Consider the following 17,031-nt stretch of genomic DNA (forward strand, 5'->3'; position numbering starts at 1 on the left):
TTTTAATCATCAAGAGTCAATTTATTTTCATTTTCTAAAATGCAAAGGACATAACAGGATTTGAGAATAAATCCAATGTTGAGTGCACAAAAATGTTTCACTGCAAGCGATTATGTACAAGAATGAAATCAACAAATCTTTACAGAATTCAACAGGTACTGCATCGATATTTAGAGTCAACTTCTTGAGCCTAATGATGAAGACTAAACTGGACTTAGATTCATTTGTACAGGAGATCTTTTTTTAAACACAGCACGTGAACTCATTTACATTTTAGAGAATTAAAAGTGCTGAATTAAAAGTTCACTATTAGTGCATTAAGGACCACTGTATGTGTGTTTGTTTTTTATACATTAAAGATTAAAGTCCCATTTATGTGATGCTATGTGACCTCACAAACAGGCCTGTTAGCATAGACTAAAGTCCTCTCTGTCTCCAAAACAAGCTAACCATAAATACAAGGGCCAGCAGTTACAATTTGATTGTACTTTCATCGTATAATTAATGTGAACATCAGTGCTTCTGTGAATATCCGGAATCAGTGGTCGACTTTACATTATTTTGCTTGCAGCAGGAAGAAAAGTGGCCACAAACATTTGGCGAGATTTTTTTCCTCAAGCAGAAAACCTGTAAGGAATTCTGTGTTTAACAAGTTACACAGAAACACAACTTCAGTCTGGCTGAATTGTTAAGATAATTTGTGACAAATTAGGGATGGGTGTTATGAACACATCCTCATTAAAGTGGTAATCTCGAAGATCTCAGTTTAGTTCTCTTTGGCGGCACCTATGGCGATAAATGGCAATTGCGGGAGCACACTTCCCAGATATCCAAACAGTGTTGCATGTGTGACGTCCACGGTTGGCTCCGGTTGTAACTCTCGATTTTCCTCACTGATGGTCGCTTTCCTTTTTAGACTGTTTGTCTTCATCTGAGCGTCAAATTTGTTGTATCTCGAGTCATCGATCTTTTCTTTGTTTGTTCAGACATAGGAGATTACTGTTTACTCGCAACATTTGCAGAGAGCGGAAAAGCTCCTCCTACCCTCTCTGGCAGACCAACCACTGCTGGGTGATGGAAAACGTGTCACTAACTGGGCGTCACTTGTGATTTTGTCTGCGACAGTCTCCACCAACAGCCAGTACGTAATACTGCAAATGCAAAGGCTTTCATCATTGTGTTACCTCATCCGGCGATGGATAGTGACTTCACAGACATTTATTTAAATGAAAATCTTCGAGATTATCACTTTAAGATCACTGTGTTACTTTGTTTTTTTTTACTGAGTTTGGCCCAGTATACCTGCTTTCAGGTGTAGTCATTACAGTGTCGTTCTGTTCATACCATGTCGGTTACATAATGACACCTGCACTTAGGGAAAGTTTCCGGAAATTCACCTGTTTTAGACACATAAATATGAAGCAAGAAAACAAGTTTCATAATGATCCGACCAAGTGATGCAGCAGGGTTAAAACATGGGTGATGGAATATTTATACACTTTGATCATCACTGTTTCTGTTACTCACCCAGCCCTAGTTAAACTCCATGACCATGTGAGAATGATCTCCTCTTCTCCCAGTGTCAGTTAAACATCTCTGCATTTTGCTGGAATAATGCCTCTACTGATACAAGATACAATGGATTTGAAAGCTATAATTCAGTTCAACACTATGCGTGCTATAAGAGAAGCCAAAAACACTTACTATCAGTTTAAATTAAATCAAGTATGAAACTGACCATTTCTCAGAACACAGATGAGTTTAAATACATGACTTACACAATTCTTTTTTTTTCAAACCTTCAGGAAGGAATAACGAAAGTGCTCTGGTCAATCCTGTAAAAAAATAATTTATACACACCCCCGTCGTCTGACTGAGGGGTTAGTCACAAAATTGTTGACAACTGTTTTGCTTATTGATGGTCCTCCTGCCATTCACTGCGCTTCTCCTTGCCTCCATCACCGCCCGTCGGTAGGATTAGTTGTCATTTGTTAAAGGGGAGGCAGACAGGCAGTATGACGGTGGAACAGGCTGGGCCTGCTAAAGGCTCTGCCACCTCACCCTCCAACTCTGTCCATGTTCCTTTCTCAGGGCTGTAGCAGATGGTAGAAGACTTATAGGCCCCCTGAGGAAAAGAGAAAATCAAGTCACTCTCCTCGTTCCTCTCACTGCTGTTTGGATTATTACTGTGGAAGAGAAAAGTATGTACGTAGTCACAACATTTTGGTGATTTTCTAAATGTTTTCCTTTGTCAAAGAATTCCATGAAAAGCCAGAAACCTGCAATAAACTGATTAACTAATAAGCACTGCCTGTGTAGCCAAGGCGGGTACAGATTATTCGTCTGTGCAATGCAGCTCCAGCGTTCCTCAGAAACACGTCAATGAGCCCCGATATCACACTGGCTGACACTTATTACCATCAACTATAGTTTATTTTGAGGCCGTCCCACGCGTACGTGTATCCGGCTGCCAGAAATACGAGCTGCTGCGCCAAATGTGTATAAATCTGCAGCTGAAAATAGTCCTAGACAAATCCACTATTTTTTTCCTGTTTGAGTGACATTTGCCAAAAACTAAAGTGCCCAGTAGGATTATGATGACTGGCGATCAGGATCGCGTTTCAATGACTGAAGGGATGATCTACGATTGTTATTTTTCCAAGCTGATTTCAGCTCACTTACAATAAGAACTAGAATGTCAGGAAAATAATCTCCAGAGCCGGATGTCTGCCCGCTTAGGCTCATTAATACGCACAAGTAACGGCGATTTTAAATCCTTTGTGTAAAGTTTGCCGTCTCTGACACCCTGCATCTCTGTTACTCATATGTCTGCTCACCAAAGCTTTACTCTGCACTAACAGTAGAAGGTTAGGTCATAATTTAATTGTTGATTTGTTTTGTTTTTGGTTAATAAAAATATAGAATTTTGCCAGCCTATTCCTGTGTTATAGAATAATCTGATGAGTAAGAACATACCATGCTCCAGCTGTAGCCCCCCACCAGGAAGATGCTGTCATCCAAAACAGCACAGCCCGGGCCGCTGCGGCCCTCCAGGATGGGCGTCTGCAGGATGTTCCACTGGTCGGCTTTCGGGTCGTAACACTCCACCAACATTACGTCTAGATGGGAGAAGCCTTTGTGGGAGAGAGAGAAAAGTATCTTAAAATAACTACAGAACTTTGATGCATCACATGCAATTATTATGGACCGTAATTAAACATCCAATTTAAAGTTTTTTGCAATCAGTGTGTTACTTTGTTCCTACGTGAACACAACATTTTCTCCCAAACTTGCACCGGTTTTTGTTATTTCTGCGTGTGCAGTTTCTCTGTGCTCTTTTTACTTGTTTTTTGAGTGGGTGGGACGTGTTTATCCAAATCTGAGGACCGTTGTTGGGTTGTTTGCTTATGTTGCTAGGCCACTGAAAGTACAATCTGATCAAACTGCACCCACAGTCCTGATGGAAATATGCTGAAATTTCAAGGGTTTAACTTGAAATAAACCCAAGGATGTATTTCTCCTATAATGTTTTGTGTTCTTGACCCGTTTGATTGTAGTCATGAATATCTAAATCTGCCTTCAATGGCAATGACAGTAATTACAAACACAGACACTGGCTATGTGTTTACCCCTTCTCTTCTTTCAGCACTATTCAGTGAGTAAAAGCTACACAGATAAAGAGAGGTATTGGCATAATCAGTCAGTATATTGATAGTGACTTAATAGCCACTATATATGTAGGTAAATAAAGGAGGGGAGTAACAGATGAAATGTTGATATCTGGATCAGTCAGGAGTATATGTTTTTCTTTCCTCATTCCTCCCAGGACCTTAGATCCCGTTTCATTATATCTATAAGCGCCTTCCTTTTCCAAGTACATGCACATTGCTAGAACCTGAAGGCTTGGTGTTTTAGTAAATGTAACAGATTTCAGTACAAGTAAACACACTGTGTTTTACTTTAAAATGAATGTACAAACACCCACCTACCCAGTAGAGACAGTAAAGAACCCTCAAAAATAAACCACAGACAAAGGGATACAAACACACACATGTAATAACAAATAATATGCCTGAGAAAACAGAAAAATGTTGCTTTTGAAGGTAGATTTACAGTTGAGGAAATCTATACTGAATGTTTTCATGAGATGAGTCTGAAACTGTGGCAGTAGCGATGTGCGAGTCATGAGTCAATCGTTCAAAACGAATGACTCTTTTTACTGACTCGGGAGTGACGATTCCTCATCGTCACTAACTCGTTCACTGACTCACCCCTCCTACCTGCTACTAGCCACTGCAAACTGCAAATTTTGGGGCGGGACCACCGTATAAGCCTCGCCCTGTGAGAAAAACAACCACTTTGCCTCTTGCAACTCAGTACTCGCTCCCTGACCTGAGCTGCATGTCTGACTCGAGTTACAGCAATCACTCACTCAGTTCCCGCTCTCCCAACATGGCAGGGCATGAAAAGCATTATTTTCGCACACAATCATTGGAAAACGGGCACCACAAACCCCGCAAATTTAATATTACTATCAGAAATTGATTAATTAGGTCCATAAGCATTCAGAAGGTCTAGAAGAGCTGCACAATTACATTTAATCTCCATTAATGTTAGCGGAGTGCTAAACTGGAAGTTAGCCTGACCAGGTGACAGAAGTCTCTAGTACACATGCTCTATGGGCGCTTGGGCCTGACTCAAGTGACTCGAAAACAGCACTCTCTTTAGTGAGTGACTCACACTAACTTGAGTAAGTAAAAAGAGTCGAACCTCCCATCTCGATGTGGCAGTGAAAGGCCAGTTAGCAGTTAGCAAATCATAAACCATATACAGTCAATGTACTGTCAGTCTTTGAAATTAGTCACATACAAGTTCTTGTTTTCATGCTTCCCCTTTAAATGGCACTACTCCCTTTTGCTGATCAAACACAAAAACGCCACACATAACAGCAAATCAGTTGCTTGTTAGTTTTTTTTTAATTTTCTACCTTGAATGATGAAGTGTGAAAGAGGCAGACATGCTCAGGTAAAAAAAGGTCATTGTCGCCTAATGGCAGCGTCTCTTTCACACACAGTTCGGGGGAGGAAAAAGGAAAATCTTGACCTTTCTCTGCTTATTTCCTGAAATGCTCAAGTACTTACCTTTCAAATGGTTTCCACCAATGGCATATAGGCGGTCGTTCATCCCAGCCAGGGCATGAATGGCACGCTTTGTGTTCATATCCTGTTTCCTCGCCCACACATCCATTATCGGGTCATAACAGTAGAGCCAGGACACATACTCTCCATTGTGCACTCCTCCTGCAACAGGTAAACACAGAACTATGCCTTTAATGCTGTGTAGAAGTTCATATTTCTGTAGCCACACACTATATTGCAATAATATAGATCACTCAACATGTGATTAAATATTCTACATCACTGATTTAATGGCTTCACCTTGAATATAATCCAGCTGCCTGTTCTTATAGAAAACCTTGTTGACTCTTTCTTTCTATCACTGATGGCTTTAATCAATAAAATGTAGTGCGTCAAAGTTAATGGCAGCTTCTCCAACCGGCTTTATTCAAAGATAGGTTCTACTCAAGGCTGGTGCCTTTGTTCCTTTCTCTTGGTTTTAAATTGTAATGGCTGGCACAGTACAATAGTCACGTCACAAAGTTCACTGATGATTCAGTGATTCAGTCAGCTATTGGAGGAGGAGAAATCTGTTTTATTATGTGTTGGTGTGATGAGTCTTTGATTTAAATGTGAAAAACACAAAAGATTTTATTATGTTTAAGGACGAAGTGCTGTATTATTAAAACATAGATAAAGGGTCTCAGGCTTCAGGGTGGCTGGTCACAGGCTGAAGGGATGCAACGTTAAACTCGACTAACTCTACACATCAGAGTCTGTTTACAGGTCATGACATCCTGGATCAAACTGGACAGGTAAACTGTGTTCGAGATCAGTGGGAGACAGTATCTGTGTGAACATAGATGATGCTCGGTGTTCTGAGATGTTCAATGTTTCCCAGATGCCGAGTCTTAAAGTGTTTAGATGCAGACGATAATATATATCACACTTTCTAACTTATTGTAGATGTTTAAATTCCCCCCAAAAACAAGTTTAAAAAAGGCACAAGGTGTTTACATGTATGATTATGTTTAAGTAATTAAATAAATAAAATTATTCTATTCTGAATTTACATGTTTAAATTATGTTCTATGAGAGTGAAGCATGAAGTTAAAAACGGTTCATTTTATCACACCTCTGTGGCCTGCTCCTCATTTTTGCTCGAGGTTAGCCACTCAAGGCTACATTAGCTGCTTAATACACTTAATTCCCCAAGTGTACAGTGTGATTTCAAGTTGCATTGTGGGTAATGCATGCGCAAGGTTTTGACAATTAATAAGTATGTGTGGAACAAAACTCTAGTTCCTCTGCATCGATTTTGATCTTTTCTTGTTTAATCATGAATCTGAACATGTTATAAAAGTACAACAGTTCATATGTGGAGTGCAGAATATTAATGTATTATACAGCAGTTAGTTCTGACCAAGTAATCTGATTGGATAAGAGGCATTCCATGAGTGCTGATATATCTCTGCCTCAGCCAGTAGTTCTGAGTACTGTTAATTAACAATACAGCAGACGGTGTATGCCTACATTGATCAAGCTGGTACCTCTGAATCACACAACAGACTCTTATTTTACTGGTTAATACCATCACAGCTGTGATTATCTGCGGCCTCGTGCCTACGACCGAGCCACAGCCGTGATAATATTCAGTACAACATCACGACCTCAAGTGTGATATCGCTTAATTGTCTTTGAAGCTTTTGGACTGTATCTGAACGCAGCTTGTGATATTTTTGCTATCTTCACAGTTTTTGGCATGGTCTCTTTTGTTTTGCTCTCTGTTATAGCTAACGTGTAATGGATTAGCTTAAGGATTAAGTAATCCATGTTTTAAAATGACAGATGTTCCAGCTGTGATAACGAATATGACTGATTAACATTGTTTTTTTGTGCAAATTTATTTAGTAATGTTTTAAAGATTTTTTTTTATTTTTTGGGGCTATGTGGCGCATTGGTAGAGTGGGTCACTTCTCACTCGGATGGTTGGCAGTTTGATTCCCAGCTCCTGCAACCCCAAATTGCTCCAGAATGCAGGGTGAACGGTTAGTAAGATCCTGATGGGCAGACTGCATAGCAGCCTCTGCCATCAGTGCATGAATGTATTTGTGACAGGTAGTGTAAAAGCGCTTTGAGTGGTCGGTACATTTAAAAAGAAAGACAGAAACATTCTGTATATTTTATGTACAGAGTACCATAGTGATGATTCATTATTTGCAGATAGATGACAAAAGAGGACAGGATCATGAGAGTGACAGGTTCTCTCCTGACCTGATATGTAGATCTTGCCGTTGTGCACCGCTCCTGCATGGGCGGCCAGGGGCTGAGGCAGAGACGACAAATAGTTCCACTCGTTAGTCTCCAGGTTGTAGGACTCCACGCTGGAGAGGTAGCCGCTCTCGTTCCTACCACCAATCACGTACAGGTGCTTATCCAGGCGGCAGGCAAAGAAACTGGCTCTCCTGAGGTAAGGAGGTGTCAACCAGACAACATCATTAAACCAGCGATGACAGGATTTATTGGAGGATTTTACTCAGTTTGTGTGAAAGGTTGAAAGGATGGATTTGAAATATGTTAGCTGCTTATGTCTAGCTTATACTGTGAGCAGCTGCTTTATGCCAATGTTGTGCACTTACTCATACTCATACCATTTTTAAAAATTTAATATGACAGTAAAAAAAAAATACGTGAAGAAAACACATTTAGAGTAATAGAGGACATGATACAATGTTTGTATGCATGCTTTTATTTCAATGTTTGTTATCTTTATAGATGACTCAGAGCCAGCCATGAATGCTGTCCTTGAGGGGTAGAGACCCCTGAAAAATCTCTCAGTCTACTTGTGCCTCATCAGATGTACTGTGTCTGTGTTTTCCTTTCACAACCATAAAGGAACAATTATCCGTTGGACCACAAACTGACTTACCTCTCCTGCATAGGAGGCAACTGTATCCAACTGTTGAATCTGGGATCATAACGGCTGACAAAATGAGTGCTGTGCTTTCCTGCAAACAGATCAAGACAAATGACACGGATTACTCAAATGACTTAGTTGAGTGGATGGATTCTTTATAGGACGATACAATTAAGGCAGAGCATACAGCACTCAGATCGAACGCTAAGTTTTGTTAGCATACACTACAAATGAAATGCACAATACACACACAGTATTCTGCTTTTAACCGCCAAAAAAAGTTAATAGGTGTTGAATAAAGACTTGTTTGCATGATCTCTCATAATGATTTTTACTCTCAGAGGTAAATAAACACGACTGGTTTCGCTAAGTGCAGCACTGTATTGTTATTATGGTCGGTTGATTACAAACAAAAGGACAGCATCCGACTTTTAGGTCATTTACAGTCTTTGTTTGTAATTACAGCGGTGAGATGCCACTATTTCACAAAAAGCACTCTTAACACTTCCACAAATGTTTCAGTGTTAATAACAGTTATTTTTCTGGGCCAATTATGGACAAGTGTTGATTGGAGTGTTGTTTGTCCACTCAGAGCTGATCTGGCTCTAGCGTGAGTGTTTGAAACTATCTGAAAGTGTTACATTAACTCTGATGGGTTTGAACTTGCATCAACTGTGGCTCAAAGCGCTCTCACTACCATGTAAATGTGACAAATGTGCTGTTTTAAAATCATTGAAAAGAAAGACGTCCAGTCCCTGAAGTTGTCACTGTACCGTTAGGGTTCCACTGGTCCTCTCCGCCCAGCAGCAGCAGGAAGTTCTCCACCTCCACCACGCAGTGATGGGCGCTGTTGTAAGGCATTACTGCACGAGACACAAAAATCAAAGGACATCAAAAACAAAACATGATAATCAGATGTATCCCTTACTTTTAAAGTTTGACTTAAAACTTCAATAATATGATTTCTCATAAATGTACATACTTTTATAAATACAAGGCTAATGTAATCCTCATTAAACATTGTGTGTCATGTAAACCGGGGTTTATAGGTATTTAGGCCATACTTGGTGGCTCTCCCAAACATAATAAATGGCGTGCTGATAACATTGTCTGCGAGGGCATTCATTTTCACCCATGAATGACAAAGAACAAATAATTAAATAATAATAAAGACACTGTTTCAGGAACCTAAAATGTTGCAACTCTGTATCCCGGCCAAGTAACCTACAATAACTTCTATCATGTCAGCTAGAAGGCATATGAATTGGAGGTTGGGATAAGATACCTAGCCTAGCAGTCTACTGTCTTTTTCCTTTTGTTCAATGAAGCCTGCTCCCGTTAGAAAATATAAACACTTGCAATGCACTGTACTTTTCTGTTAAATGTAAAATACAACATATGCAATGACTTCTCAGACAATACAACAAATGAAACAAGTTTAGCTGTTTGATTATGATGATTGTGCACTGTGTTCTTTGCTGTTTCTTTGCTGCTGTCTAACACCTGAAATGTCCCCATGGTGGGATCAGTAAAGGTTTTCTTATTCTTACTGCTATAACTCACAAGCTGTAGCTGTGATTGGTTGTAGCATTCAGAGACATTCTGTCTGTGTATGTTTTAACGCCCATTGAAAATCAAGAATGAAATGAGAAGCTCCGGACTAATTCACATTTGGTCCGGCAGTGTAAGGCTAATAACTCTGTAAGCCCTTCGCACTAGCAAATTACATAAATAATACTCTTACGTTGTACGATTACAAACATGAATCCTGAGTCTCAACTGCACCTTTAAAACTACATTGACCATCACCAAAGAGATTTTTTAACAAATAAAGGTCCTGGTTGATCCTCACTTGCAACCCACTGAACAGGGCCACTGTTAATCAAATAAAATGTACGTTATAAGCAATACTGGCAGTGTTTCTCATTCAGTGAGTATTTTCATTCTGTAGTGCTAAGTGATCTATTGTTCAACAAGACAATGTCAAGATTGATTCAATTGTACCATGTGTTGTCCTCCTCACAACAGGACAACATCCTTGTTACAGTGACACCGACAAACGTCTATTTTACAACAATCAGTGTGAGGCAATGTGGTAGGATTTAATTCTCCTTCTTATTGCTTTTGTTTTGCAACCTTCCATTCATCCATCGACAGGAAGTGATTTCTTGAGGGGAATCAAGCCTGTTGACTCTCAAACTGGAACAAATGAAAAATACAAGGCAGAGTAAACACGCTGCTGTTTGTTACCACAATACTATCTATCTATCTATCTATCTATCTATCTATCTCTCGATATACAGTATATAGCTAGCATTAAAATATTCCACAGCAACTTTTCATCTACCTTTACATCCAATAAATATCATCTTTACTGTATAATACTCCTCATTATGTGTTAGCATAAGTTAGCATAACGGCTACAAGCCCTCCGCTGCAGCAGGGCCCATTGTGAAGGATTTCCCCTTGTGTATGTTGTCGTGCTCCCCTCCTCTCCTCCACCTCTTCTTGCTGAAGTGACCCCATTGAGATGTAGAGAAATGGTCTTAGGTGACAGTCATAATGAACATGATCGTGTTCACTCAATAAATCTCAGGCCCGGTGCTTTTTGAGCACAAATCAGTGGAATGTTAAAGCCCACCTGTCTGTCTCCATCAGTCATTTCCACTGTCACCTCCCCAACGCCTGATGGATCACAGTTGCTGCAAAATTAGACAGCCTTGAATCTCATTTCTTTCCAATTGGCCTCTCCCTGCAATCTCACTCTGGCTGGCTGACATGTGCCGGTCCTCTATGGGAGGGGAGTCTCAGATAGGAACTAATACTACATACACTAAACACAGCTTTATCTCGAACGAGGGGATTAGGCTGCCTGCCTCCAGTGCACCTCAAAGACGAGTGCCATATGACTGCCAAATTCCCTTACATGCTATTTACATTATCATTCAGTCAGCAGTATATAGGACATGGATGGGCGGCTTTATATTTGATGTCTAGCGACTTGTACTCGTACTAAAAATCATCTTGTACCCGTTTGAAAGGAGATTATTGCTTTACAGTAAGTCACAGAATACAGCGTGAGGAGTGCTGTGGGAGGATTTAAGACATTTGCGGGACATTTCACCTCTACAGGTGTTACAGTGAACTGTGGGATAAGTGGCAGGTTATAATGATTTAACCACTGAAAATTATTTTTGCTATATGTAAGACTTTACAGGAATTATCACCTGGAAAGGACGCTAAATTAATCTACCTATCCACTCCTCCCCTGCTTTAATCTCCTACTAACCCCGGAGGTGAACGGCCTGAGGAGGGCAGGATGAGCACGTCCTCTGCGAGATGGACGCCATCACTCCAGTCTACAGTGAGCTCTAGGGCTCACTAGAGGGAGTCAGAAACCTCTGCATAGAGGCACAGTCGGGGTTGGTTGAATGACTCCACAGCTAATGCACCACTGCTGCTGGAGCTGTGACGTGCCTTTAACACCATTACAATTGCATCCCACTGAGCTGAATTCCTTTGTTCTATGCCATGCTGCGCAGATGAGGTCCATTTCCGAGAGGGAGATTGTAATATCAGGTTGGTTTACAGAAGAACAGGAAGAGTACAGTGGAGCTTTGTGGCTGAGCCTGTGCCCGCCTTTGTCTTGTGTTTGTCCACGCTGCTGTGGGTACACTAGATGGCAAACTTTACACTGGAATCACCGGGCAGCAGCAGATATATCTGACACAGCGAGAGAGGGATCAGATTCTTCCCAAATTGTGTTGATGAATGTCTTAATCAAAGGCTGTCCCTCTCAGGTTTCGCCTCATTGAAAAGTTATGATTGAATGTTAATAATCTTCATTCCACATCCATTGTGTGGAGGCTACATCAGATGGTCACTGATGTGTTAAGGGGATGATTTTGCAGTTTTGTCCTTCCACTTGGACACGGACCATTTGAGTGTTAACTTTTTAGTTTTGAGTGATGGAATTCCCTGTTGACCTTTTGCTTGTTGCAGTTTATACCCAGGAGTGTGAGTTAAATTAGAAAATGACAATATAGACTCCAGAGTCTCGGGCTGCTGTGCATGCAGGACTGCTTTGGTAAAATGTGAACAAATATGAGCTAGAAAATCAAAAACAACCACTTAGGAATTATATAACTTGAGCAGAGGAAGGAAAAAAAGGTCTAAAACTTTCTCTGACTATAAGACGCCATACACAAAAAACAAAAAGTCACACCGTAAAGAGAGAGCATAAACTGCACAGTGCCGAGCTGACATGAAACAGACCTATGGCTAATATGTACGAATGAAGAGACCTGAGCTGAGATATGGCTCCAACCAAAACAAAAGGACAAAAAACTCAATATGTCCGGCGATGATGATGCAAAGCACAAAAAAGGTCTCCCATTAGCTCTTGTTTGACCTTTGCAATATGGCAACAATATAGTGGTGAGCATGGAAAGGTCAAGGAAGACAGAGAGGAAAGAGAGCATAGTGCACTTTACAGAGGTGAGAGCTGTGATGTCTTAGTGCTTCAGATATGTTGTCTATAGGCACGCTATCTTCTTTTCCAATAGGAATTATGACGACGACGCTTTCAATATGATGAAACTGTACCCTGGTATAAATCCCTGCAGGTTATAAGATATAGCCTTATATCCTTTATTTTTTCTATTTAGTCAATTAAAATCATCATTATTGCAGCTGCTTTGTTCCATCTCTTTGTTAACTCTTGGGTCAGCAAGCTTATTCCATACTGATTTTTAGTATGTATCTTTTAGTATGTATGGGGTAATGTAGTGATCAACGTGAGTGAATAATCAAGCTGCATTTAAACGCTATTGAGGAAAGAAGGCATTCATTATTGTTCCATCTCTGCCACAATAGATCATTAGATTCAAGTAAATCTCATCATGCATCCTGCCAGCATATTTCAGCAAAAACAAGGGAAACCGGGCATGAAGCTCCACAGTGCTGTGAAGTCACGCTCTGATTAAAAACTTATATTAAAAGTGATAGTGATACATTATTACCTAAAGGATTTAGGGAACTCCTTCCCCTCATTTTCTGTGGAAATTAACCTGTGTTAAAGTCATCCATAGGAACAACTTTCTCTCATCATAAAAAGCCACTAACACAAGATGCCTCAGGTGAAAAAAAAAAAACAGCAGCAGAGCTTTTGCTACTCACTTGTGAGGATCTTCCATGTCTTTTTCTCGTCGTCATAGTACTGGACCAAATTGCTTGGGAGACGATCAGGTCCAGGAGGCAAACCACCCACCAGTAACAGCATTCTCTTATTGGAACGGATTCTGTAATGTCAAAAGTGTGGGTGTGTGGACAAGTGTTAGGAAACAGAGAACAAAACAGGTATTAAGACTTGAGGAAAAAAACATCCATAAGGCAAAATAAGTACAGCCTTAACCTGGACACCTTTAATTTCTTAATTTACATAATAGCTTTGATATTATAAACTGCAATTCCTCTGCATGTTTTAGTTTTCCACTGTGAAAATTCTCACTTTATGAATGAAATAAGCAGTGAATGGGATATACAAATACCTGCTCCTTGTCTGGGTATACATCTAACTTCATCACTCTACTTATCGGGCAATATGTGGCTGCATTTATCATGATTAACCAAAGAATACTAAACTGCATACTTGTTCTTTTGATGCGTTATTGAGTGGTTATTGCACTCCAAAGATATCTTTTCAATTAGCTGTGAAGCGACAAGGGTCGTGCAGGGTGCCATGCTGGAGGCCAAAAGCGCAATTGAGTACATAAACCTGCCTATGCAGCGTCTCCATTTCATTGGCTGCGGTGATTCATGTGACATCTCTGTGCCAGTTGTAAGATATTTCCAACTGTTTGTATATGATATATAACCCCAAAAGCCGAGCTCTTTACTGTACATTAATGACCATTATCTGGCTCCTAATGGATTTCATAACAAATCTACCAATTAATCACAATATGCAGGAGAAAATATTAAGAGTAGCTGGCCTTTATATTCAGCCACATCCACCTTTTATCCCTTTTCACTTTTTTATGCTTGAGAAAATCCCCGTCGTCTCGGTACATTCTCCCTGCTACTGGCCCACTATGAAGTGTTTTGGGGTTATTCATATGCAAATGAGCCCCTGGACATAGATAATGGTGATTAATTGAGAGAGGAGAGAAACAGTGGCATGTGAAACTAATTATGAGGATTCCTTATTCTTTGCTCATTTGGGTCCGTATGTGGGAATAGATATGTAATTGGGATAATGTGGGTAAAGATACACGTGAAATGATTCTATTTTAGAGCAACATTTTAGAGATTCTATCTGCCATAGCTCTAATTTTCTGCTCTTTAAAGATTTATGCGTTAAATTTAAATTCTGAGTAGTGATGCCATCACTACTCAAAAGAAATTTCAGGCTTGACTGTACAGTCAGCCCTGTAAACAAAACCTGACAACAGCCCCGTCAATCAATCAACTCACTGACAACGCCTGTCTACTCACCAGCTCCTTAAAGTGCTGATCAGGACAAACATGGAGGTAAGACACGCAGCTTGGCCTATTTTTTGTGTGAGGAAGACTCGTCTATCTAACCTGACTGTTGGGAGCATTGCCACATTGTGCCTTATTTGATCAATGCTGCATTATCTCAAATTAAAACACACACCCAGGTATATTTAATCCCTTCTGATTATATTTGTAACCTCAGTCGTGGAGCATCCTCAAACCTAACCTAGGATTGTTACGTAAGAACCATGTAATTGTGGGAACAATTCAATTACAGCATTTAAAATTGTATTCATGAGAGTTACTCCACATCAAACATAACCCTTTTATCTAGTTTGCTGCATCTTGTCTACACAGATTAGAGAGCAATTACACAGATGTGTGAGGAAATAAGGAGTTGTTTTTTCTCCACTAAAACACAAGGTAACCTTGTTATTATGGATACAGTGTAGCATTGAGTAGATCAAGCCCCCTGACAGCTGGCATTCTTGTACAGGAAAAAACACCACAATCCTGATTAAGTGGGCCTCACACCTCACACCTCTGATTGACCACCTACATGGTCTAGACTACGCAGGCGGTGGGACCAATATACTTCAGCAAGTGGGCAATACTTGAGTCGGCAATTTGTTTAAATTTAACAAGTGGGAGGCATTTAATCGCCTTCCGTCCACTCTCAAACAGCTCATTACTGCGTGTGTGAGTGTGTGAGAACTCTCTCTTTTTGTATCTGTGTATGTTTGTCTCTTTTCCTCACCTGCTGGCCACGGTCTGCCTGCAGTGCTGCCTGAAGGGCATGAGGTGGTAGTTCATGGCATCCAGGAGCAGCTTCTGGCACACGGGGTCACTCCTCATGAAGTCAACAGACTGCACCCTCTCCACCAGCTCTGGAGCAGGTATGAGGGCGAAACGCAGCCTCTTCATAAGGTCCGGGGCATAGTGCATGCGAGTCTCCCGGTCATGCTCCAGCCACAGGACTGACATCTGGAACAGAGCCAGCTCTGACTCCACTGGAGGTGGCAGAGCATCCAGCATGGCACACATCTCCTCAAAGTTCAGCAGCAGCACATCCTCCACCAGGTACTTGTTGGCCAGCTTCTTGGTCTCATCCAGTCCATGGAGTGCAGCAATCTTGCAGATCTGCTTGTAGTTCTGAACAGAGATCTGGTCGTTGAGGAACTGCACGCTGAGCTTGGTGATCTGGGGGATGTTGAGGATCTTGCTGACTGACAGCACCTCTTCCACTGTGTCCAGAGAAAGAGTCACGTTGGCAGTGTACAGGTACTCCAGCACTAATCGTAGTCCAATGGAGGAGCACCCCTGGAGAACCAGGTTATTGATGGGCCTGGCGCTGGGGGTCACCAGCTTGTCATCGGGAGAGGATGAGGGGGTCCCACTGCTGCCCTGGTCCCCTTTGCTCCCCTCATTGTTTATCACATTGTGGGAAGAGAAGAGAGATCTGAAATACTGGGAGCAGGACGCCAGCACAGCTTTGTGGCAGTGGAACTGCTGTCCCTGGGCAGTGAGAGTCACATCACAGAAAAGCTGTTTCCTCCATAAGAGATTGAGCCCGTGCAGCAGGGTGTCACTGTGTGTTGGGTCAAAGGTGGATGTTCTATCACCCGATCTGGACATGACTTCCTGACTGTGAACGCCACCTAGGCAACAAATAAAGCATGCAAGCCATTTACCTCAGGTCATTTATTTGCACAACACACGCAGCCTATAGCTGCTTTCAGTCAGCTTTTACAAAAGAAAACGATTTGTCGAGTAAGTTATTGAGCAGATCTCCCGTCCGTCCAGCGGGGAATAAGCATCATGCCATGCCTGCCGGCGAGAATCTACGTCCGACACGGCTTCAGTCGCTTTCAACTTTGAGCTCTGGTCGTAAAGCAACAAACAAAAACGCAGTAGTTCCCACAGCGTGCCACTCTTATTCATTCTTAACTCAAGAGCGAGATGATTTAAATGGAGGCTGAGGTTTTTGAAGGGCGCTGTCAGAATAAAACGCGGACACGGAGGTGCTGCAGCGCTTTCCCCCCTCGGTAACGCGGCTGAAGTTGTCGGATGAGGAAAAAGCAAACAGCCGCTGCGATGGACGGAGAACATGCAGCATTCAGACAACACTTCTCCCCTCTCCTATCTTGCTGCACTCCCCCACAACGAGGACATTACACATCGCACAGATTTACGGACTCATACAAAAGCAATTAGTTTGTCTCCGAGCCGTCAGCAGCACTACGGATGCGTTTCGCTTTTTCAGCCTACCTGAGTTAAGCGGACGTGAGTATCGGAAAATATTCACTGAAATACAGCTTTCGGTAAAGTTAAATGTAATATGCATATCTATTGTTTTACTAAGCAGTACAAAAGCGATTTCAACGTGCGTAATGTGTGTAAACTTGACACAAGCGTGCAGTAACGTTGTCGCCAGATTCACTAAAAGCGCCTGTCACAACTAAATGATGTGAGCAGCTCGCCTGAGAAGGAGCCAAACTT

The 17,031-nt window shown here is 41.3% G+C and overlaps 1 protein-coding gene across 1 annotated transcript; it reads right to left on the reverse strand.

Moving 5' to 3' along the window:
* klhl14 (kelch-like family member 14) lies at positions 1-16,167 on the reverse strand. The gene is made up of 8 exons (XM_069684964.1): positions 15,290-16,167; positions 13,213-13,334; positions 8,808-8,897; positions 8,047-8,125; positions 7,392-7,582; positions 5,142-5,300; positions 2,977-3,134; positions 1-2,125 (listed from the first exon to the last, which is right to left on the reverse strand). Exons 1-8 carry the CDS (start codon positions 16,165-16,167, stop codon positions 1,985-1,987), a joined length of 1,818 nt encoding a protein of 605 aa, XP_069541065.1. The 3' UTR covers positions 1-1,984.
* Between the last annotated feature and the right edge of the window lie 864 nt (positions 16,168-17,031).

Source organism: Semicossyphus pulcher, unplaced genomic scaffold (genome assembly GCF_022749685.1).
Source record: "Semicossyphus pulcher isolate SPU_LCO1_2020_fin unplaced genomic scaffold, fSemPul1.0.p SCAF_7, whole genome shotgun sequence".
NCBI lineage: Eukaryota > Metazoa > Chordata > Actinopteri > Labriformes > Labridae > Semicossyphus > Semicossyphus pulcher.